This window comes from Pipistrellus hanaki (genome assembly GCF_964339955.1).
Source record: "Pipistrellus hanaki genome assembly, chromosome: 1".
In the NCBI taxonomy this organism is placed as follows: domain Eukaryota; kingdom Metazoa; phylum Chordata; class Mammalia; order Chiroptera; family Vespertilionidae; genus Pipistrellus; species Pipistrellus hanaki.
Window position 1 is genome coordinate 126,993,930 of NC_140503.1, and position 24,344 is coordinate 127,018,273.

Sequence of the window (24,344 nt, forward strand, 5' to 3'; positions counted from 1 at the left end):
CTGGGGATGGGTTTAGAGAAGTAAATGTGATTTTTAGCATGAAAAAATGCATGCTTGGCAAACTTGTCATCAGGGTCAAAAATTGTAAAAATGAAACAGTAGAAATGGAAGATCTTTGAAAGGTAAGCACCTTTTGATGTTAGCTAAAGTGTCTGGGATGGCTTTCCCACGTGGCCAGTTGCCAGGGCTCCGGGCACCTTCACCACAGGGTGAAGAGCACAACTAAAATATGAGAGAGGGCAGGAAGAAAAGGGAGGAGAAGAAGGGGGGGGCAGGAGGAGAGAGAGAAAAAGAGAGGGGGAAGAAATTGAATAGTTGATCATAAAAATTAGCAGCAGCATCTGGTACAATACCTAGTTGAAACTACTGTTTATGAGTAACTCACACGGTTTCCATTTCTTAAACTGTGAAATGAGGGGCTTATTTTTCTGGCTCCAAGACTGTTATTCTATTGCAATACTGAGAGGGTTGGCCTACACGGGAACAAAGCAATGCCTGTGAGAGCTGATGGTGATATTTCTTTTTCAGTGTTTAAAATTTCACCATTGGAAAATCATTCATTTAGGTTATAAATTGCCATTCTGTTCGGTTCTCTTTAGTAGGCAAATATTCCTTTACTAGGAATACCTGAAGGCATAAATACATCAGTCTAAATTAGTTTAGTGAGTTTTATTTCCCCAATATGAGAATAGAAAGGGACAAACATTTTATGGTCTCAATTTTGACTCAGGCCTGTCCTGCTCTAACAAGTCCAGAAGCATCCATCCCACAGAAAGAGATTTCACAGCCCTTACTGGTGGCACAGTCCAGCATGAGCACGCCGTTGGCAGTGGCTGCAGAGCTGTGCCCATCTGCAGAGCCCCGAGGTCAGGACCAAAATGAAAGCCCCTGGCATCCTGCTGTCATTAGACCTAACGGGGGCAGGCAGCTGCTATGTAACAGAGAACTTGGAGATGCTGGACAGAGACGCAGGAGGGAGTACAGTGAGAACAAAAAAGAAAGGATGAAGACAAAGAGAAAAACAACACACCAAAAACCACATGACTGATACGAGCATAAGGCAGTGTGCTTTGAGCTGAACAAAGCCAGGACCATAAAGCTGGCAGGCGCCGATCAGGCTATTTGTCTGTATGGAGAGATGAGATAGCTGGCATCCTCATTGTTACGTTAGTTATTAATAAACTTCCTCACAATGGGAGGAAGTGCTAGCATTCAGAGAATGAGAATGTGTGAGGCGGTGAGTAACGCATGTGGACTGACCCCAGGTGAAGCGATGCCCCAGGCCTAGCAGAGCATGGCTTTTCCAGAACGGAAAATATCAGAGCTAAGGGGTAACTGCAGACCGCAGATTGTGTGTGTGTGTGTGTGTTTTAAAACCCGCATCATCACCACATTCTTTTCAATTCTGCTGATCACAGGGAAGGTAACTCAACTGCCATCGCATTCCTGTGTATAGTTACAACATGTGTGATTTTTGGAAAGAATGGGTGGCTTATGCCTCTACATTTCTTTTTAAAAAAGGTTAGATCAGTCTTTTTGTTCCATTTACTTAGGAAAGGATGCACAGAAATATTTTGTGTTTGGTGGTTATTGCAATGAGGCACATGGGCTGAAGGGTATTTCCTAAGTGAGTTGGTGGCCGAGAACAACAGCTCATTGCCCTTGGAGGCTGCACTCCCACTGAAATCCGAACTGTTCTGTGCTGGCAGGTCCCGGAACAATGCTGAGGACCATCCCACACGCTCTCTCCCCCATTTTCAGAGGAACTATGAACAATAAATCAGTTGTCGTTTTCTGTTTTGTTATTCCATTTTTTTCTCATCTGTGATCCTTTTTAAGATTTCAAGAAGTGGGGGTTGGGAAGAGAGGAAAACACCCATCCAAGTTCCCACAAAAAAAGGATTTCAGATACTTGAACTCTGAAAACTTCATAACCAAGTGATGTGAATTCATAGCTGTCCTCTCAAACTCTATTTGAACCTTCACAAACTGGTGACCTGAAACACCTCTGAGCAAAGCAATGCTCCCTCAGGGCAGAGAGAATCCAGTGGCCCCTGCTCACCCTGCAGTGGTCAGTCAGCAGGCTTACTGAGCACCCATCTCGCCGGGCTTGTGAGGCCAAGACAGGCCGGGCTTCTAGAGGGCAGAGGTAGAGAGGTAGGGGGGTTCTACCGGCTTGGCTTGGAGGAGCTGCTTCAACATCCCCTCTTCCAGGGGCCGCTGGGAAGCCAGGACATCTCTTAGCAGATGGGACCTGAGGACAAGATCCTCACACTTTTTGGAAGCCTGGCCACTTGAGTCCCTTCACACATGGATTCAGAACACCCGTTCCAACAAATTCCTAGGCTCAGAATCCCATCCACACCTGGAACAGGAGGGGAGGACCTTGGACTCAGAAGGCTCTGCTTCTAACAGTCTCTACTAGGATATGGGACTCCAGGTCTCACATAGGAGACCTATGTATCAGCACCGAAGAAATAAGGTGTTCTGGCCCCAAGCCTTAACACATCGCTTCAATGTGGACCTATTCTTTTTGAAATACTAGCTGCTGGCTCATGGCATGAGTAACTGTGAATCTTTGATTTCTTTAATAGACACCAAAAAAGTCTTATCATTTCTTTAGCATCTTAGACCTCAGATGCCATGTACTGGACTTCAATAATTTTAGAGGTAATTATATGCCCTTAGTTCAAAAAGAAAACCACCTTCAAAGCCATGAATAGCTTGGAAATATTTTATCTACATTTATCTAAATACTTTTCCTACGAAGACAGATGGCCAACAGGTACATGAAAAAATACTCAAAAATAGTAGGCAAACTCTGTGAGGACAGGAGCTATACTTTTTTGAATGCTGTGTATAGTCCCTACTAAATTTTGAGAGCTAGAAAATATGCTTACACCAGAGAGATATTACAGTGTTACATGGCTCAGTTACACCACAATTTGGGTGTAAAGATGGAAGGATGAATGAAAGATAACAAGAATGGACATGATTTGCAGTAGGAGCTTGATCTGATAAGATTAACTTTTAAAGGTCTAATTCCAGCATGACAAAAGTGACGCAGTACAACTTGAGGAAAAATGTTGGTGGCAGGTATATGAGAGTTCTTGACAGGCCCAAGATACCATATATTCTGAGGAATTCATGGAGCACATGCAGGATTCTTACTAATACTCTTCACAATTTATTTTCTGGCTGGCCTGGCCAGGTAGCTCAGTTGGTTACAGCATAGTCCTGATACACCAAGGTTGTGGGTTTGATCCCGGTCAAGGCACATATTAGAATCAACCAATGAATGCATAGATAAGTGGGACAACAAATTGATATTCCTCTCTCAAATCAATGAAAAGATTTTAATTTCAATAATCGTATATAATTGACATCAGTCTTGGTGACCATGTTTTTTAAGTTGACACTAAAAACAAAGGCAACAAAAGTAAAAATAGACAAGTGGGACTGTATTAAATAAAAAGCTTCTGCACAGCAAAGGAAACCATCAACAAAAAGAAAAGGCAACCTACTGAATGGGAGAAATTAATTGCAAACCACATATCTGATAATATAAAAAAACCTACACCTGAGCCTAACAGGTAACCTAAAACTGATTAACCTTTGTTTAGAGCTTATACCTTTGCCACTATTAACCTGTAACCCCACTTATCCCACTCTAAAATTTATAAAGTGAGTGTAATGCTGTCTTAACTTGCTGGAAGTTTCATAGAAAGATCAAGACTTAGATGCTTATCCACACCTACATAAACCCGCCTTTATAATTGCTAGAACTGTTTTTCAGGAACAAGGCCAGGGTGTTTTATAGAACCTGAAACCACCACCAGAGACCTGCTGGAGCAGCTGAAGGGGCTCCAGTGACTCCTCAAGAACTGTTCTCAATATTCCCTCATTATGGTACTAAAGTCTTCTCCCAGGGAAGGAATCTGCCACCATATTTGAACATATGATGTATGTACGTATAACTATGTTTTCTGACTGAGCATGTGCTGAAACATCCTCATCTATACATTCAGGAAAACAAACAATTTGGTTAAAAAATGGGCAGAGAATCTGAACATTTTTCTAAGAAGACAGATGGCCAACAGGTACATGAAAAGATACTCAACATCACCAGTCAGTGAGAAAATGCAAATTAAAACCACAATGAACTATCATTCACATCTGTTAGAATGGCTATTATAAAAAAGACAAAAAAATAACAATGTTGTCAAGGATGTGAAGAAACAGGAACACTTGTGCACTGCTGTGGTGGGCAACAGGTAAACTGGTGCAGCCACCATAGAAAACAGCATGGAGAGTCCTGAAGGAATGAAAAATGGAACTCCCATATGACCCAGCAATTCCATTTCTGGGTATTTATCTGAAGGAAACTAAACCATCAACTTCACTTCATGTCCACAGAATCATTATTCATAATAGACAAGACATGAAAATAAGGCAAATGTCCAGCACTGAATGAATAAAGAAAGAAAATTTGGTGTATACATACATACACACACACACACACACACACACACACACACACACTCACACATACATACATGATGGAATATTATTCAACCATAAAAAAGAATGAAATCTTGTCATTTGCAGCAACATGGGCATAATGCTAAATGAACTAAAACAGAGTAAGAGAACAGATTGGCGGTTGCTAGAGAGGGTTGGTGAAAGGGTGAGGGAGTTCAAAAGGTACAAATTTCCAGTTATAAATAAGTCATGAGAATATAATGCAAACAATTTTTTAAAATTGTGTATTGAGCACCTACTAGATGTCATAAAGTGAGCTAGAAGTAGAAAATATAATTTTCAAATAATAATTAATTTCTCAAAATGCTTTGAAGGACCATCATTTTTCCCAAAAAAAAACACGAGGCAGCAGAAAGAGAGAAGTCAACTGTTCAAATAGGATATATAGATATATATAAAAACCTAATAAGCAAATAGAGTTTATTTAATAGACCTAAGGACAGAACAACTGAACAGCTAGTCGCTATGATGTGCGCTGACCTCCAAGGGACCTGTGCAGAACATGGTGGGTATCAGCTGCGGTGGAATGGTGGAGCAGGTGAGCAGGGACATCAGACCAAGGCGGGCACTGGTTGCTACCATTGGGGTGAGCCTCTGGTGGTTACTGAAAATTCTTTGCTCCCAGGCACCTTGGTCCCGCTGGGCGCTCCCACCTATTGTTGATGCCCAGCACTGGCCCTGATCGCCTGGTGCTGGCCCTGATCACTTGGTGCTGTCAACAGGTGCTAGTGGTGGCTTCTGCTCCCATCACCCCTCAGGGCTTCTCCATTTCTCCCTGCTCCTGAGGGGCGATTGGGGCTGGCAGCTGCCCGTTCCCACCTACTGCCAGTGAAAGACCTGCTTACACCTGCAGCTGGCACCCGAGACACTGCTTGCACCTGCTGCAGGTGCCCAGCATCAGCCCCTATTGCCTCTGAGGGGTTCTCCACACCTCACCCCCCACCCCCCCCCGCTCCTGAAGGGTGATATGAACAGCAGCCACTGCTAGCACCTGCTAATGGCGCCAGCCCAATTGCTCCGTGCCCTCAGCAGGTACAAGTAGCCAGCTCCGTCAGCGTGTGGAAGCTGTGATGGCACAAGTGGGGCTGCAAGAAGACAGAGGACCAAGGGCCATGCGGGTGGGGCCAGGCAGGGGTGCAGAGGATGGGGTAAGACCTGTCCTTGCACCTCCCTCTCCCCCAGCAGCCTCTCGGTCCACAGTTCTTTTCAAGGTGCACAAATTCATTAACTGGTTCCCTAGTAGGTTATATGTACTATATTTTCTGAACAAGGGATAGAATATGGGGTCTGGTAAGTGTAGTAAAAAATCTTTAAAACCAGGGCTGGGCTGGAGGAGCAACGCCCTCTCAGCCTGTGGGAGCACATGACTAAAGGCATTTTCAATAGCAGTTAGGCAAGAGGACATGAAAGGACAGAAAGAACAGGGTGGGAGCCTAGCCTAGATTTCAGCATTGTGGGGCATGGGAAGCAGGTGCCTTCCAGGAGGAATTTCTAAGGACTTCTCAAGGGAAGGCGTTTCCTCCTGGGACAAGAAAAGACAGAGGAGCAGCAATCAGCAGGCCCAGAAGGAGTGGTGACCAGATCTCCAGGTTCTAGAAATTCCCTTTGTTGAGTTGAGGGATGAAGTTTCCTGTTTTATGGTCTCTCCCCCCATTGCCCTATTGTCTTTCCTAAGTCAAGAGAAGGGAACCTCCCCTGGGAGCCTCAGTCTCACATTCAAGGACCATTCTTCAGGCTCTACCAACAGGGCGAGGCAGAGTTGGAAGCACTCCCTGGCCTGCCATGGGCAAGGCTTGCACCTCCCAGCGGACTCCTCTACCCAGCTTCCTCCTGCTTATCTGTGCAGCAGAGGAGTCAGTGCCTGCAAATGAAGCCACTGAAAGTGGGGAGGGCAAGGGTCCTTAGCTGACTCCATCGACTGATAACAGCTTAGCTTGGGGCCTCCATCACAAGTTATCAAACATGTGAAAAATCACTTTAGCATTTGAAGTAAAGATACTTCCATTAGGGGTGGGGGTGGGTTCAGCAGGGAGGTTTTCTTTTGCTTTACCTTCTAGATTGATGGTTAATGTCAAAGTGATGGCAGTAACAGAAAGGAACTGCTTTTTCCCTTAAAGTTGCCTGGATTTAATTTCTGATGGTTTAGTGAGGTCAGTTCCACGTCAGGAGGTTTGGGGCTCCTGCTCATACTCTCACCTGTAAATGCCATAAGGCACTGCCTTGGTATCCCTGGAGGCTGCCAGAGATAAGGACCTCAACAGATGGACCAGGGCATAGGTTTAAAAGTGGGGATACCTGGTCCTCCCAAGATTCTGAGCACAGCCACCTCTGGCTTGGCTTTTTTCTCTTCTTCGGCAAGAAGAGTAGCTCTCCAAGAGGGGTCTGGTCTCCAGACTAGCAGCATCAGCAGCACTTGAGGTCTTGTTAGAACTCATTAGAAATGCAAATCCTCAGGCTCACCCTAGACCAAGGGAATCAAACATTCTGGAGCTGGAGCCTAGTTGTCTGTGCTTGAACATGCCCTCCAAGTAGTTGGGATGCACAGGGAGGTGGGAGAAGCGTAAGCTGGGTGATCATTGTCCTTCTGTGAATAACTGTGCCATGTTCACAAAGGACCTAGGTTCCCAAATGGATATGTAACCACAGCAGAAATGCAACCCTCACTGAGCATGAAGGATGCGTGCAGCTCATCTGTGGCTGGATAATAAGGAGATTGGGTGGGTCAGTTCAGACTGGAATCTGAGACTCTGGGTCTTAGCAGGGGTCAGGAGAGTCTAGAGGACAAACACAATAGGCTCTGATCTGCCCTAGGCCACTCCACAGGGGACTAGGAGTGGCTGCAATTCCAGGCAAGGGGCTTAGGTTTTGAATGGCCTTCTTGCTGATAAAAGAAGACCACCTCTAGGCCTCAGAAATGATGATTTGGCCTGTTGTGTTGATAAAAGAAAAATGTTAAAAATCGTGAAGCAGGGAGGGGTTTATGGTGAACCCTAAGGTGATCTGGCAGAGGCAGATCCAGGACTTCTATTATTTTGGAGATTTTATTTAAGAAAAATAATGTGAAACATATTATGTTAGAAGATTTGATGAAAACACATGGCCATGTGAACACATGCTGGGGTCCTCTCAGAGCTTTAGAAAGAAAGGCCTGTCAAATAAGGGGCCTTTTTTAACACTGCCTCCCAGTCCAGGAAGGGCAGCCATCCTCCTCCCTGTCCTGGCTCTTCCTGGACTCCACCTACCCAGAAGCTAACTAGATGGCTTTCAGCTCTTCCTCCTCTCCTGTCTCTTTTCCTTTTTTTGTGTGTCATTCTGCTGTTGTGTGAAACCACTAGAAAACAGTTATAGAAAGTGACACTATGCCGAAACCGGTTTGGCTCAGTGGTAGAGCGTCGGTCTGCGGACTGAAGGGTCCCGGGTTCGATTCCGGTCAAGGGCATGTACGTTGGTTGAGGTTACATCCCCAGTAGGGGGCGTGCAAGAGGCAGCCGATCGATGATTCTCTCTCATCGATGTTTCTAACTCTCTATCCCTCTCTCTTCCTCTCTGTAAAAAATCAATAATATATATATATATATATATATATATATATATATATATATATATATATATATATATATAAAAAGAAAGTGACACTGTATTTCCATGGCTCAGAAGCAAGGGCACACTGTCCCCAAGAACCACCAGACAGACCGTATGGCCTAAGGATTAACCCTCATCAGTAACACTTTTCACAATATTTCCAAACAATTACTGCCTCCCTCTCCCTCCCTGCCCTCCTCAAACCTGTTCTTTTTCCTGCCTCACACTTGAGCAAGTGATGTCCCTTCTCCTGAAGTCAGCTAGATCTGAACCCTCAGAGCTTTTCTATCCCTCCCACAACATCTAATGACAAAAGGCTTGCCAAGGGCCCGCAGAAACAGATGGGAGGAATCGGATCCTTTTTGACTCTCAGTTTCAAAAAGGCGCTTGATCGCTCTCCCTTACTCAATGACAGCAAGTCCCTCCTTTCCAAACGAGCAAGAGTATTTTGGACTTTTTTAAAGTTTCAAGAAGTTCATCTAGGAACACAATGTGCCATCACTTAGCACCACGACCCTACCTGCAGCCCGGCCTGAGTATAATTCTCCTCTAATGACACACAGTGAACCCACGGCTGTCCCCGGAGCTGCCACTCCCGACACTCAGCCATCGCCATCACAGTCAGAGGGCTCTGGAGGGCGCTTGAAGACACTTAGATGACCAACCATCCTTCCCACACTGGCTGGCTCTACCGCTCCTCTTCCCCCACCCTTTGATGCTACTGGCACTTTTCTCAGATTCCCATTTGGCCCGAAACCTATGTCTCCAAACTAGAGCCAGCTCCTGGCGAGCCTGCCAAGCAGCCTCCCGAGCTGCTGCTGGTTCCCCGCCTTCCCTGGAGCCCTCCAGGGCTGAAGCCAGGCTTCCAGAGGAACTTCCTCCATGTTCTCGGGTGGCTCCCAACCCAAGAGCGTGCCTACCTGAGGACAGGAGGCTCCCGCTGCTGCCGCTGATGATCTTCCCTTTGCTCCCCATGTTGGCCAGCTTGGAGGTCTTCAGTGTGCCCGTCTCGGTCAAGTCGATAGCGATCTCACTCAGACTTCGTGCGGCATGGATTTTAGACTAGAATGAGAAAGGCAACCAGATCATAAAGGGGCACCTGTTCACCCTGAGACAACAGTAATCACACGCTTGCTTGTAGACCTGAAAATCAGCAAAAGGACCCACCTCCCCAACTGCAGCGTTTGTTTGTGTTCCTGGCCAATCACTAATCACTGAAGCTCTCTGCAGGAGCATGTGTGGCTCAGGAGCTGACATGAGTGGTAACTTTTCTAAACTCATTATTCTGTAGGCTGTACTGGACCGTCCTTGAGAGCAGGGACTTTGCAGGCAAACAGACCTTCCTCCCTCCCCACCCTTCCTCTCAGCCTGGACCATTGCTCTCCATAAATAGTACAGATTTAACTGTTTTGTTTTCAAAGAGGGAGGGAAAATAATTTCAACTTTATGAGTGACACAAGAGTTCTCTGAAATAAAATAATGCAATTGTAATACATTCTGAAGTGATTTAAACTTCTTAAATTGCTAGTCATGTGACCATAGAAAGGTTGAAGAATTGGGAAGTGACAGCACTCTGTCTCTCTACACCGTAAGTGTGTCTAGTTGTAAAAGCCTCTAGAGCAGCTGCTCATTTGGACACTACAGTCTCAGCAATAAGCACCTGGCACAGTGCTTTGACACCTAAATGTATGCGAAAAGTCTTCAGGCTCTGGTTAACCCTCCACTCCACTTGTTCCACGTCTTAGCTGGCCCACTTGGCAAAAGCCACAGCAGGTTAGAATAATCAAAGGGGTTCTGCAGTCACAATCACATTCCTAAAAGTCAAGTCATTTGCTGTGGTTACCACATTTGGTGACTGCCACAGGTTAGTATTTCCAGTATATGTATTTGATGGTTGCTTTCTCTCCCTTCATCAGGAAATCTATTTTTGTGATAGTGCTTAGGCAAAAGTGCTTATACTATGCACTTTATGAGAACAGCTATAAATGCTCATCTTCCTGCGGTCCTTGGTGATATCACGCACATGGATGGAAATAGGAGAGGTTTTCAGTCATTTCGTGTGCATTCACATCTGGCATGTGTGAAACCACGTCTTTCCCACACACCGGTGAAGCCAGCAGGAAGTAGATAAGGAAACCACAGAGAGGAAGTAGCTTCTTGGAAGTAGCCAGGCCAACTCCCATAGTGACATGCTGTCCTCAGGTGTCCCAAGCTGTCCAGCAAAGACTTCCTGTGGCCTTGTCCTTCCCGTGGCCTCTATATTGATGACAACATTGATGAAACACAGTGACTTCTGACCGCTGAGAGCTTCCCCCATGTTAACAAAAAAGTCTGAGCAACAGAGGAAATGCCGAGACTTTTTGTTCACTGGCCAAGAACTGTCTTCCTCATTCTCTCAATCCCACTGGCCCTTCCTCGATTGACATCTCCTTGACCTCAACTTTTGTCCCTGCCTGCAGGATCAGCTCACCTTTCGGCTCAGAACTCCGTGTTCATCAGGCAATCCTGCTGCCGGGCCCTCGAAGTGTTCCACTGGCAGCAGAAGCAGGAAGGGCCTTTCATCTCAGTGCCTCAGCTTATCAACAGCACCCTTTTGGTTGACTTTTCCCTCCCACAGCACAGAAAGCACAATCCACAACTTCCTTTCTTTCAGCACTACTTTTTACTAGTGCCCACGCTTTAATAAGAAGGAGCTCATGCCCACAGTTATGTAATAACAACTCATGAAGACACAGACCATTTCAGCATGGTGATGAAGGGCCCAGGCTTGGAAAGATTGGAGTTGGAATTCTGACTCTTCCCATTCAATCATGGTTTGACCTTTGTCTTTAACCTTTGACCCTCAGATTGCAGCTTTTAAAGTGCAGATCTTAAAATTCACATTCCAGAGTTGTGATAAGGACTAAATTAGAAAATACACATAAAGGCCAATGGAATTGGAATAGTAATGGGCTATAAGTCAGGGCCTGGTAGTGATTTGCTAAGTGAGGTTTTATTGATGACTCAACCTTATATTTTGGAGATCTCACTTATCACATGGAGGACCTGTGCCCATACCATCTCCACTCCTGCCACACATCAACTGCGTCTCTCTAGAACAGGGGTCCTCAAACTTTTTAAAGTGGGGGCCAGATCACGGTCCCTCAGAGAGCTGGAGGGCCGGACTATATGAACTACTAATTCTTACTGTAACACCTTGGCTGCACTCACTGCCCAAAAAACCTGGCGGGTAGGATCAGACTCCCCTGGGGGCTGCATGTGGCCCGCGGGCCGTAGTTTGAAGACCCCTGCTCTAGAATGTAAATATAATGGCCAAATGAACCAGTAGAGAGAGAATACTAAGAGGAAGTGAATACTGATTGGGAGACTGTCTCCTTGCAAAATCAGGCCTTTGGATCAACCTGAAAGAAACCCCACACTTCTAAGCATCTGGCTATGAAGGTTTTGCCAAACAAAGTGTTATTACTAATACTCTGTCAGCAAGGCTTAATTGCCCCCCACCATGCTTTTACTCTGCCTTTGCTCTAGATAGAATGAACCAACAGATTGCATCAGAAGAAAAAAACACACACAGGATAGATGTTTGGATTGGAAGCCAAGACAATAAGTATCCACTCTGAGTTCAGAGGAAAAGGGTCTAATATCTACTCTAAATAATTTGAACTTTCAAATGTTTTCCTCTGAAGTCTATAAGACACTCCCTGGCTCTGGGCTACAGAGGTTGTGGGTATGCAGCTGAGAACATTTCTGATCTTTGGGATCAGCACATATATGTTACCAATTGTAATTGGTGCCTGCACAGCCTCTCATTGAGAATAAGCCACAGGAAACCAAGCAATAAATCTTACCTTTCGCTCCATCTTTGGTGGTAGTGGTAGTGGTGTATATATAAGACAGAGAGAGCGGGAGGGAGGGAGGAAGAAATTGGTTGGTTTCTTTTAATGATTTACACAATGACCCTGAAGGGATAAAATAACTGAGTACTAGGCGAAGAACATGAGACTTCTTGGCTACCCACCCCTGCTGACTCAAGCCATTAGACAGCACTTGTATCTGGGTTTGATAGGCATCACTTGAGAGGCCTAGCTTTTCTAAAGCACTTCAAAGAAAGGAATGGTTGGCATGGCCCGATACAGTAGAGTGTGTAGCAATGGACGGTTTGCCAGCCAACACTGGCTGCTCAGAACCACCTGGAAGCTCTTCATCCCATGCCTGTCAGCCTTCACTCATCCAGAGGCCATTCTGCCCACCAAGAGGAATCACATCACAGCTACATAAAAAACAACATTCCAGAAACAAATGTGTTGTAGCTTGATATCTGGTATTGAGATCCCTCCTATTTTGTTCTTCTTTCTCAGGATTGCTGCAGCTATTTGGGGTCAGATTAATTATTGGAGAGTTTGTTTTAGGTCTGTGAAATATGTCTTTGGAATTTTAATAGGAAGTACACTGAATCTATAGGTAGTATGGTCATTGATTCTATCAATGATGTTGATTCTATCAAGCCATGAACATGGTATGTTCTTCCATCTGTTTATGTCTTCCTCTATCTTTTTTTTTTTTTGACATCCTGTAGTTTTCCAAGTACAGGTCTTTACCTCCTCAGTTAAGTTTATTTCTAGTTATCTTAATTTTTTTTCGTGCAGTTGTAAATGGGGTTGTTTTTTAATATCTCTTTCTGTAAGTTCACTATTAGTATACAAAAATGCCTTAGATTTCTTGGCATTAATTTTGTATCCTGCTATAATACATTGCTGAATTCATTTTTAAGTCTAATAGTTTTTGATGGAGTCTTTAAAGTTTTCTGTCATCTGTGAATAATGACATTTTTACATCTTCTTTTCCAATTTGAATACTTTTTATTTCTTCTTGTCTATTTGCTATGGCTAAAACTTCCAGTACTATGTCGAACAGGAGTGATGAAAGTGGGCATCCCTGTCTCAGTAAATCTGTATTACAAAGTCACTGTTCTCAAAACAACCTGGTACTGGCACAAGAACAGACATATAGACCAATGGAATAGAATAGAGAACCCAGAAATCGATCCAAACCACTATGCTCAATTAATATTTGACAAAGGAGGCAATAGAGTCAAGGCAGTCTCTTTAATAAATGGTATTAGGAAAATTGGACAGATACAAGCAAAAAAAATTAAACTAGACTACCAACTTACACTATACACAAAAATAAATTCAAAATGGACAAAGGTCTTAAACATAAGATGGGAACCATAAAAATATTAGAGGAATCCATAGGCAGCAAAATCTCAGACATATGCTGAAGTAATATCTTCACCGATACAGCTCCTAGGACAATGGAAACTAAAGAAAAAATAAACAAATGGTACTACATCAAAATAAAAAGCTTCTGCATAGCAAAAGAAACCATTAGCAAAACAACAAGAAGGCCCACTGCACGGGAGAACATATTTGCCAATGTTGTCTTCGATAAGAGTTTAATCTCCAACATTTATAGGGAATTCATACAAAAATTAACAGAAAGATAAACAACCCAATCAAAAAATGGGCAACAGACCTAAATAGATACTTTTCGAAAGAAGACAGAAGGAAGGCCAAGAGACATATGAAAACATGCTCAAAGTCACTAATCATCCAAGAGATGCAAATCAAAATGACAATGGGGTACCATCTCACAACTGTCAGAATGGCTAGCATCAAGAAATCAACAAATGACAAGTGCTGGCCAGGATGTGGAGAAAAGGAACCCTTGTGCACTCCTGATGGGAATGCAGACTGGTGTAGCTACTGTGGAGAACAGTATGGAGTTTCCTCAAAAAACTAGAAATGGAACTCCCATTTGACCCAATAATCCCACTTCTAGGAATATATCCCAAGAAACTACAATAGAAATGCCAATACGAAAGGATATATGCACCCATATGTTCATAACAGCACAGTTTACCATACCTAAGATTTGGAAACAGCCTAAGTGCCTATCAGCAGATGAGTGGATTAGAAAACTGTGGTACTTCTATACAATGGAATATTATACTGTGGTAAAAAAAAAAAAAAAGAAAAAAAAAAAGAAGGAATTCTTACCATTTGCAACAGTATGGATGGAATTGAAAAGCATTATGCTAAGTGAAACAAGCCAGTCAGAGAAAGAAAGATATCACACGATCTCACTCATTTATGGAGTATAATGAACAACATAAGCTGATGAACAAAAACAGATCCAGAGACAGAAGCATTGATCAGACAGTCAAACCTTAGAGGGGAGGTATGGGAGGGTGGGGGGAAGGGGGAAAGATCAACCAAAGAACTTGTATGCATGCATACAAGCCCAGGGGAGTGAGGACATGAGTGGGGGGTAGGATGGTGGGGGGGGGGGCAATAGGAGATAAGGACATATATGTAATACCTTAATTAATAAAGAAAAAAACTCCTACAGAAAGTTTTATCATCTCTAATTTAATTTGGGGAACTTTTAGGGAATTTAAGCTTTCCATAAGTGCTGGCCACGCAATAGTGCATTGCATTAATAATGATAATAATAAGAGATTTCATATCTCCTAAAGCAATTTCACAAACATTGTGTCTTCCGACCAATAAATATCAATTAGGAATTTCCTTTTCTCTAATTGGGGAAAACAAAGCTGTGATAAATAGATTTGCCCAGGGTTATAGAACTGGACAACAGATACCTTGGACTTCCACATGGGGGAACTTGTTCCTAATCGATCCCTGCAGGATACTGGTTCCTATGAGAAGTGCAGGAATCTGTGTGCATTCAAAGCCTACTGGGAAAGTTCTGCTCTGGGAGTGTATGCATTTCCTTCAGTCAGGGGTTGCTGAGGACAGCTAAAATATTCCTAGTGCTGTGTATTTGGTTTGGCCTCTGAAAAAACATCTTGTTACCATGTTCTTTGATCACTACTTTTTGAAGTTTACTTATTGCATCATTGGGTTGACCACTAAGCCTGATGAATGAGACTTCTCTACCTGTACAAAGATCACCTTTCAGAATGTGGCTCTAGAGCCCTAGGAACAGCTTCCTGAATTACCCAAGAGACTATCTGTACAAAACAAACAAACAGAAAACAACCAGAAGTCAGGAGAAGAGTTCAAACAGCTAATATACGATCCTTAGGATCGTATATTACTCTTTCACTTTCCCCTGTTCAAAATCATGGTATCAGTGTGGGGGTCTGCCTGCAGGAGGAACTAACAGTGGGGTTCAGGAGGATTCCCAGACACTCTATCCTTCACTCCTCCATTGCTGAACAATACAGAGGATGTGATCAGTGTTCTAAGGTTTTGATCTCCAGCTTCTACCGCTGGAAGACAAAATGCTGACACCCAGCCACCAACTCAAGCTAAAGCATGAGTCAAACACTTTAGCCTTGTTTTTTTGTTTTTTGTTTTTTTTAATATACTTTTTAGTGTTGATTAGAGGCCCAGTGCACGAAATTCATGCACCCTCTTGCAATCGGGAACCCTAGGGGGATGTCCATCTGCCCTGGGGGATGTCGGAGGGGATCAAGCCTAAACTGGCAGTTGATATCCCTCTCACAATCTGGGACCTCTGGCTCCTAAACACTCTATCTGACTGCTTGATTGCCCCTTACCACTCTGCCTCCCTGCCTGATCACCCCTAACTGCTTGCCTGCCTGCCTGCCTGATTGCCCCTAACGGCTTGCCTATCTGCCTGATCACCCCTAACCACTATGCCTGCCTGCCTGATTGTCCCAACCATTCGCCTGCCTGCCTGATTGCCACTAAGCACCTTTGCCTCATCCCACACCACAGTGGCTTCATTTGGAAGGAGGTCCAGAATGACATCGAGAAGGTCTAATTAGCATATTATACTTTTATTATTATAGATAGTATTACAAATAGCTCCCCTTCTCCCCCATCTCAGCCCCTACTCACACCCTAGGTCTTCACTACCCTATTCCCTGCTATACATATAAGTTCTTTGGTGTATTTCTTGTCCTTCTAACCCCACATTCAAGTATGTCAGTCTGTTCCATGTCTCCATGCTTAGGGTTTCATTTTGTTGGTCAATTAATTCTGTTCATTAGATTCCACAAATAAGTGAAATCATGTTATATTTGTCTTTCTCAAATTGGCTAATTTCACTTAGCAAAATAGTCTCCAGGTCATTCCATGCTGTCCCAAAGGGTAGGATATCCCTCTTCTTCACAGCTGCATAGTATTTCATTGTGTAAATGTCCCACAACATTTTTATCCATTTATCTACTGAAGATCCTGTATCTTTTAATCTAATGGGTCCTCAAATTCCTGTGCCCATCACCACTAGAAGAGCTGTGGAATACTCTCATAAATCCTAGTAAGAAAAATGCTTTACCCTTGCCGAAGCCGGTTTGGCTCAGTGGTAGAGCGTCGGTCTGCGGACTGAAAGGTCCCAGGTTCGATTCCGATCAAGGGCATGTACCTTGGTTGCGGGCACATCCCCGGTAGGGGGTGTGCAAGAGGCAGCTGGTCGATGTTTCTCTCTCATCGACGTTTCTAACTCTCTATCTCTCTCCCTTTCTCTCTGTTAAAAATCAATAAAATATATTTAAAAAGAAAAATGTTTTACCCTATGTCCATTCACCCCAGAAAGTGAACAAAAGAGGGGTCAGGAAGAAGACTGAGTAGAGGAGAAAGGCTGTTACAAAGAAGACAATGGGAAAGGCATTGATCTGAAATTGAAATTACACTTCAAATTATTATTTCCTTTCTTCCTATCCTGTTTTCTTACCATCCTTCTCTTACTTCCCACTCTACCCCAGTTCTCTCCATCCATGCCTCTCCCCAAGCCAGGGAAAGAGCAACTCCATCCAGGTGGAAAATAAGAAAAGAGGAACCGAAAGGTTCCAAAAGGACACCGATCCTATGATTCTTGTGCCCAGTAAGCCTAGGATCCTGCCACCTCCTCCCATGCCAAGAACTCAAACAATGGAAGAAAACCTCCCACAGGTGGTGGTACTGACTAGGCATGGTTGGCATTGCTTTGTAGCTCTGAATTCCACCCTGTAGCCCTAACCCAAGGCAGCAGGATCCTGAAAAAAAGTGCAGAGCTCACATCCAAATGGCTCTTCACCTGAGGGGTAATGAATGGGAGTGGTGTGCCAAGGGTGTGGAGGAGGGGGCGCAAGGGGAGCAAGGCAGACGCAGCTGGAAGAGGGGGCAGAGTGTTGATATAAGCTGTGTGTGAACCAAGGAGAAGTCACTCTCCCACCCACAGAACATGCACCCGTGCCCCTGGAGCGGGGTGGGAGCTCCCGCTGAGGATGACTGTTTACCAAGGCCTCAGGCTCCAGGTCTCCTTAAGGGAAACAGGGCTGCTGCTTTTTTTTTTTTTTTTTTATGTTTCCAGTTTTGCATTAAACAAAAAACTGGAGTTGGCAGTTGAATAAGCCTGGAGGGTTTTCACAGCAATTATCCACAACAGTTAGGTGGTGTCTATTAATTGAGAATGGTTACTTTATTTTCCCCCTTGAAAACAAAACAATATGCCACTGTTTAAATACCAAAAGGGGCTTCACTGCTTGCTCCTAGCAGAGGTTCCTGAGGTTCAAATTCCTTAGAAGGGCCCTACCTGCCTGTATTCAATGGCATGAATAGTGCCAACTGTGGTTGGGTCAGAGCCCTCTAATCAAGTTGCAAGGAATGTGCCCTCTCGAAGAGCTCGTCTCGCTCCTCCTATAGTCCTAAAAGGCAGGTCTGTATCTGTGTACATCTCAGGGCAAGGGACACAGTGCCACCCCCAACCTCTAATCCTCGATCCCTCAGCAACGAGACTCAGACAGGGCTCTCATTTGCCCTCAGCTTGGTGAAAGCCTGGGCACAGCAGAGTCCCTCCCAGGCCCGGGACAAGGACTTACCTTACTCTGCTTCCTGTCCAGGTAGAACTGGTGCTGGCTAATAGCCATAGCCCAAATGGACTTGATTAATGCAGGGCACGCGTACCACGTATGCACCGCAATGCCACTGTGCCCGAACGTCCTCCTCGTCACAGAAGCCCTGGGAAAGCAAGAATCAGAAGGGGCAACACGTTTATGATGAAGAACTCCACTGATGGGTCAAAACTTTTATTGAGAACCCACTGGGTCTTAAATGTCCTCCTACAAAGGTGACAGATGAGCATGCTCTGGTGCACGCTTTGGGAAATCGGTACCAACGGCCTTACTTTTATTTTATTTTATGAATAAAGTGTGTATCTAATGTATACAACGAGATGATCTGATACGCATCCCACAGTAAAATGATTACTACAGTCGAGCTAATGAACGTACCATATTCTCATATCGTTCCTATTTTCTAAGTGATGAGAACATCTAAATCCACTCTTGGCAAATTTCCAAGATTACACAATACAGTATTAGTAACCATAGTCACCATGCTGTCCATTATATCCCTAGCCTTATTCATCCTACATAATTGCAACTTAGTACCCTCTGACCAAAATCTCATTTTCCCATCTCCCCATCTCTCCTGGAAACCACAATTCTTCGTTCTGCTTCAATGAACTTCATGTCTTTAGATTCTACTTATAAATGAGAGCATGTAGCTCTTCTGTCTAGTTGATTTCACTTAGCATAATGTTCTTCAGGTTGACCCATATTATTACAAACAGCAAGACTGCCTCCTTTATTAAGGCTGAATAATATTCCACTGTGTTAAAATACAATTCTTTTATCCATGCATCTGTCAACAGACACTTAAGTTCTTTCCATTCCTTAGCTTTTGTGAATAATGCTAATCTTTTGATTTACTGGCTCCTTTGGGTTCAGAATGGGGCCAAGCCTCTGCCTTATTTGAGATAAGATGGGTCTCCTTTCTGGTCTTCAGCTCCTCGTATTGAACCAAGACAAACTTCAGAGACAGAAAAGCCTTTGACAATGTCCTCTATTAAGCAGGCAATGCTGCCTATGGTGAAGGATGAGCAAATTCTGGTCTGATCACCACAGGCCACAGCCTGTGGGAGGTCCTAAGGAAATCAGGGCTTTTCTTACTTTAATTCAATGTTCCTGGAAAGAGCTGGTCATTAATTTGAAATACATTCATAGGGAAGACAGGGCCTTAGAAAAATCAGGAGAGGAAAAGTAGAAAGATATGAGCCCTGCCAACCCCTTCAATACCCTGCCTCTGCATGTACATGTATGGGGAAGACATGGAGTATATATACACATGGAAATCTAAAAATGAAAGTAGAAATACAGATTCCAACATAATTTACTGTATCAGCAGCATGGTGGGGGGAGGGGTAATACTGACCATGTTCCTCAGTGAAGTGTATTTTATAGTAGGCAGATTATTACAAAAGTGTGTGCATGCAAGTGTGTGTGTGTGTGTGTGTGTGTGTGTGTGTGTGTGTGTGTGTGTAGGGCAAGGTGATGAGACAGTGGGTGGGATCTGTGATATCTGATGTGTAAATGTCCGAAGAAAATGTGTGTTCTCAAGATTAAGATATCTAATTTGGAGAAAACTTGGGGTATTCAGGACCTGTGAATAACTTTTTTCTTTCACAGCACATTTTCCTTGAAGAAAATTTAGAGCTGCTCTGGTCACCTTCCCTTGGGGGCTACAGCTTTAACAGTAGGTCTTCTTCAGACCCATTTCCAAGGAGAAATTCAGATCTGGAGTGGGTTGGTGATGCTGATTCCAGGCAGGGTGTTTTCCCTTTTGTTAAAAAGGGAGAGTTAAGACAAAACAGCAGGGCATGAAAGGCAGTTGAAGATAAATTTATCTATAAACTTAAAAAGAAATTGTGGCCTATAAATGTATAAATCTAAAAAGAAATTATCTATAAATTTAAAAAGAAACCCTTGATCTGAACACCTATTCTGGCTTCCATAGCAATGTCCATGGAATGGCCTAACTTTTTTCTTTCCTGGGAAAGCTGAGTTAGAAAGGAAAAGTAAGTTGCTATATATTTTAGTGAAAGCAATGAAAATTGTACCAGGCTGATCTCTTTCAGATAAGGTGAGAGAAGAAGAGTTAAGTATCCTTCTGGTCTGGGTGGTTCCAAGCTAGCCACAGAGCATCTGAATCAGGCCCTCTGAGAGTTTTCCTCCTGCTTCATTATTAATGTATCTCTTCCCTGCATCTTTCCCTTCAGGCTCTTCCCACCCCACCCACTTTTCTGTCCTGCCTAAACCTTTTTCCAGGCAGAGAACAGCAGATACAATGCTGGGGGAGTCAGGGCAGCAGTGCAGGAGAACAAATCCCACAGCACTTCTGTGACCCCACCCGTGCCTATTACCTCTGGAGTAAGCCTGTGCTCTGAGTGAATCCCCTGTTCCCCTTCATGCCCCATGGATGACATCTTCGTATATTCACAACAAGATTCTCTCTTGCACTTCCAACCTATTGCTTTGGTTCTGACTCACTTCCTGGTTTGGGGGGGGGTCATCCCTATGGATGTCCGGTCAGATTTGTCCTCTCTGCTCCAAACAAACAAGGCCCCAGCAGCAGGATGATCCACTGAATTTTAAGGAGCACCACGAGGCCCTGAAGAGCCCTTCCTGGCCTCTCCAGCCTTCCCAGCCCCTCCCTGTTGCATCGGGGCTGAGAGAGGCTCTTTTCCTCCGGGACATGGAGTATAAACACACACACACACACACACACACACACACACACACACACGCATGGAAATCAGACCTGGCTCTGTGCACAGGCTGCCTGGGCCCCTCGCTTTCTCTCCTCTCTTCTGTCCACCTGACAGACATGTCCTCCTGAGGGCCCACCTCACACTTTATATCCTGGTCACCCTCTGAGGTTCTGCTCAGATGGGTCCTTCCTGACCAGCCTGGCTCCTGGTGACCTCTAGCATTTATGCTTTTTCCATCTGCCGCTTGGTACTGCTACCTTGTATAGTGTAGCAGGAAGGTGTGTGAGCATTGGAGTCAGACTCCTGGGTTCAAAACCTGCCTCTACCACTTACTAGCTGTTTGTAACCTAGAGCAAGCTGCTCCATTTCTCCGTGCCTCAGTTTCCCAGATGTACAGGAGGAACACTATGGTGCCTGTTTCCTGGAGTTACAGGGAGGGCCAGATGAGATTAATGGAAATGGGTGTTGAGAAACATGCTTGCACATGGTGAACACTCAATAAAGAACACGCTTCTTCTACCTCTCTCTCCAAGTGTGCCAGAAGTTCTCTAAGGGCCGTGGACTCTGTCTTGGTACCCAAATACAGAAGCTACTCAAGTAATATGAGATTGAGCACCTTCATTTCATAGGCTAATGGTTCACATAATAGTAACATGTGAGGTTTGGACCCTTTCCTATATCCTTAGGCCTTGGGGAATGGAATTTAGTATTGTATCACAGACAAGGCAATAGACTCAGAGAAAAACATACGTACATACATACATACACACACATGCACAGCATACAAGGATTTGTCCAAGGTGCCTGAGTTAGCAGGATGCCTGATAGAGCACAGGCATGAAGAGGGTCTAGTCCTATGCATGGCCCCTTAAACTTCTCTTCCTTAGCTTTACTCTTTGTCCAGCATCTCCTTTCTGCATCAGACCTACAGTGGCAACACACATTTCATTCCTTTCATGGAAGTTCCTCCTCCTTCCACACTGCTAAGACAGGTCTGGTCAGTTCCCCTGGACAGATAACCGCGTTCCATCCTGGCTGTGCCATCATTTCCAGCATCTCCTCTTCTCCCTCGCTCTGCCGGCACAAGTGGATTCCTGCGCTGCAGAGCTGAATCTCTGGACTGTAAGGCCCTGAAAATGCCAGACAAGTTGTTCTTCTGCTCAATGCTACCGCCTTCACCTGGCTGTGAAAACAAGACTCTCTAAATGTTCTCCGTTTGCTTCTCTAGTGACCGTGGGGCATGAGTAAGCTCTTGCCCTACCTGAGAGGCTGTCTCGCACAGATTATGCAACCAGCAAGCAGCATGTCAGCCTCACTGGTTATCACGGGCCGCAGGACCCAGAGGGTGTACAAGCCTCAGGCCCTGACCTGCGCCCTCTCTGCCTGTGGCCTCAGCCCTGCAGGAGGCACAGCAGCTTTTTCAGAGGCTCAGAGGCCATGTGGGAGCGAGCTGGTGCGAGATCCTCATTCCCAGGCCAGGGCTGGGGATCAATGGCACCAAAAACCCACATCTGCCCCTCTGGTCTTCCCGGACTGCCTTCAGGCTGTAAATCCATTTTTTGGGCTTACCCAAAGTAATCTACTCAGAGGTGGCAGGCTTGCTTTTTGGGAATTTTGTGCTGCTTCTGGGCTGCCTAACCTCCAGGACTGTGGCAGACAAAGAGGAAAAGCCTCAGATGCCTGCTGCCCCACCTTCCACGCAGGGCCTGCAGCAGGGCAAACCGGGGTCCTAGTGTTTGTCATCTGACAGTGCAGCTCTTACGCTAGCACCACCTGGGACATGATGTGAGGTGCAGAGAAAAGGAATAGCGTCTTTCACATCCAGCCACCAGGCCGACACCCTCACCCCACAGCTCCTGGGATCCAACAGTTTGGCACCACTGCTTCACGTGCAGGTCACTCTGGGTGTGGACTGTCCTGCCCAGCACACCCTCAGAAGCTCTGACCAGCCATCCTTCAGATTCTCCTCCGGCAAAACTTCCTAAAAAGACTCAGCCTGCTGCCCAGTTTAATGCGAGCTAGGAATCTTCCCTAAAATGCTTAGAAAGACAGCTCCATATGCATGAGCCCCAACACGTGCAGGAAATGCGATGAGCGCAGAATGGCTACTACTACTACTACTACTACACACACCATGCACACACATACCATACACACACACACACACACCATACACACACACCACAAACACACACACACACAAACCACACACACACACCATACACACACACACACACACACACACACACACCACAAACACACACACACACACACACACACACACACACACACACACGAACCCACTGCACTTATACATAGCACAAAACAAAGCTTTACTGCCCGATTTCAATTGTTCTCCACGATCACCCATTTCCCTGCCAAAATGAACAGCAAGGCTGGCAGCACAAACACAGGATCATTCGTGCTGGTGGTCCTTGCCCTCCCAGACATGAGGATTTTCCCGGCTTACCTGCGTGGGTCATGAACTTCAACCGAAAACTTCTTTTCTCTGAAATACAGGTTTTCCAACTGCCTCCACTGGAATATCTGGACAGAAAGCAACGCAGTGTAAGTTCAGAAGCGCTCGGTTCATGCGGCCACAATCCTCCCTTTGCTGCTGAACTTCTGCAGCTGGCAGTTTCCTTATCAAAGCAGAGACTGTACAGTTGTTTTCGCCTCCTCCGCCGCTTGCTTCTCTCTCTCTCTCTCACACACACACACACACACACACACACTCGCTCGCCAGTTCAAAACCTGGCAACGTGGGTGTGGATTTTCCTGCAGGTTCCTGAACGAGAACAAAACAAGTTCTTTTCAAGTCATTGCCGGCTGCTCTGCCTTTGTTGAGTTCTCCAAGACAGTTCCCAGCGCCTCAGGAGTTTCCCTCCAAGGCAAGGGGCGGGGAGAGCAGAGCGGAGGCAGGCTGGAGGCTGGAGGGTCGGAGGAGCAGCACTAGCCAGCGCTGGGAAGGAAGCAGTAGCCATCTGCCGGAGGACTGCCTGAGGCTTCCTCCCTCCAGTGCTGAAATGGGAAGGCGCTCAAATTCCCAGCCTCCCTTCGGGACTCTACTTCCTGCCCACTAACGTGTAAGAGCTCGGGCTCACCCTGTGACTAGGCAGCTCAGGAAGCCTCCTGAGGAAGGCGGGGGCTGCCTTGACCTTATTCTGGGCCAGGCAACTCAAGATAACAATGTGCGCCTGTCAAGCCCACACTGCTTTCTGCAGCACAAAGAAACCAAGGGTCCTGCAGCTGCCAGGACGCGGCAGCCACCAGGGGGTGCGCAGGGAGGGGGAGCAGGGGAATGGAGGCAGTTCAGAAGGAAAAAAAAAAGGGGGGGCAGTAAAAAGAGCTCCCCCTTAGGCCCTGGTGGGCATTTTTCCTTCCAAGAGAGCACCCCTTAACTAAGAAGCTGACTGCAATTACTGGGAATAATTAAGGCTGCAGCTCTGCTGGGTGGTGGGAGGTGGGTGGTGAGGGATTGGGGGTGAGAAATGGGTGGGGGTGCTTTTTATAAGATGAAAAAGAAAGTTACTTAATCCTCTGGGAAATGTCAAAAGAGGTTGGAGTCATGCACACATTACTAGTATTTATATTTATATTTATGTTTATATTTATATTTATATTTATATTTGATGCAT

At 45.2% G+C, this 24,344-nt stretch overlaps 1 protein-coding gene across 5 annotated transcripts in view; it reads right to left on the reverse strand.

Moving 5' to 3' along the window:
• The window catches only part of FRMD4A (FERM domain containing 4A), a 328,386-nt gene that overhangs the window by 49,297 nt on the left and 254,745 nt on the right, over window positions 1-24,344 (reverse strand). For 4 of the 5 annotated variants that reach the window (XM_084868155.1, XM_084868156.1, XM_084868158.1 and 1 more), the window contains exons 12-14: window positions 23,177-23,253; window positions 17,978-18,116; window positions 9,045-9,186 (exon numbers count right to left, since the gene is read on the reverse strand). In XM_084868155.1, the coding sequence (XP_084724281.1) occupies window positions 9,045-9,186; window positions 17,978-18,116; window positions 23,177-23,253 (358 nt within the window). Of the gene's footprint in view, window positions 1-9,044; window positions 9,187-17,977; window positions 18,117-23,176; window positions 23,254-23,460; window positions 23,757-24,344 lie in introns of those variants that run through there. The other variant, XM_084868159.1, reaches the window with a different exon arrangement.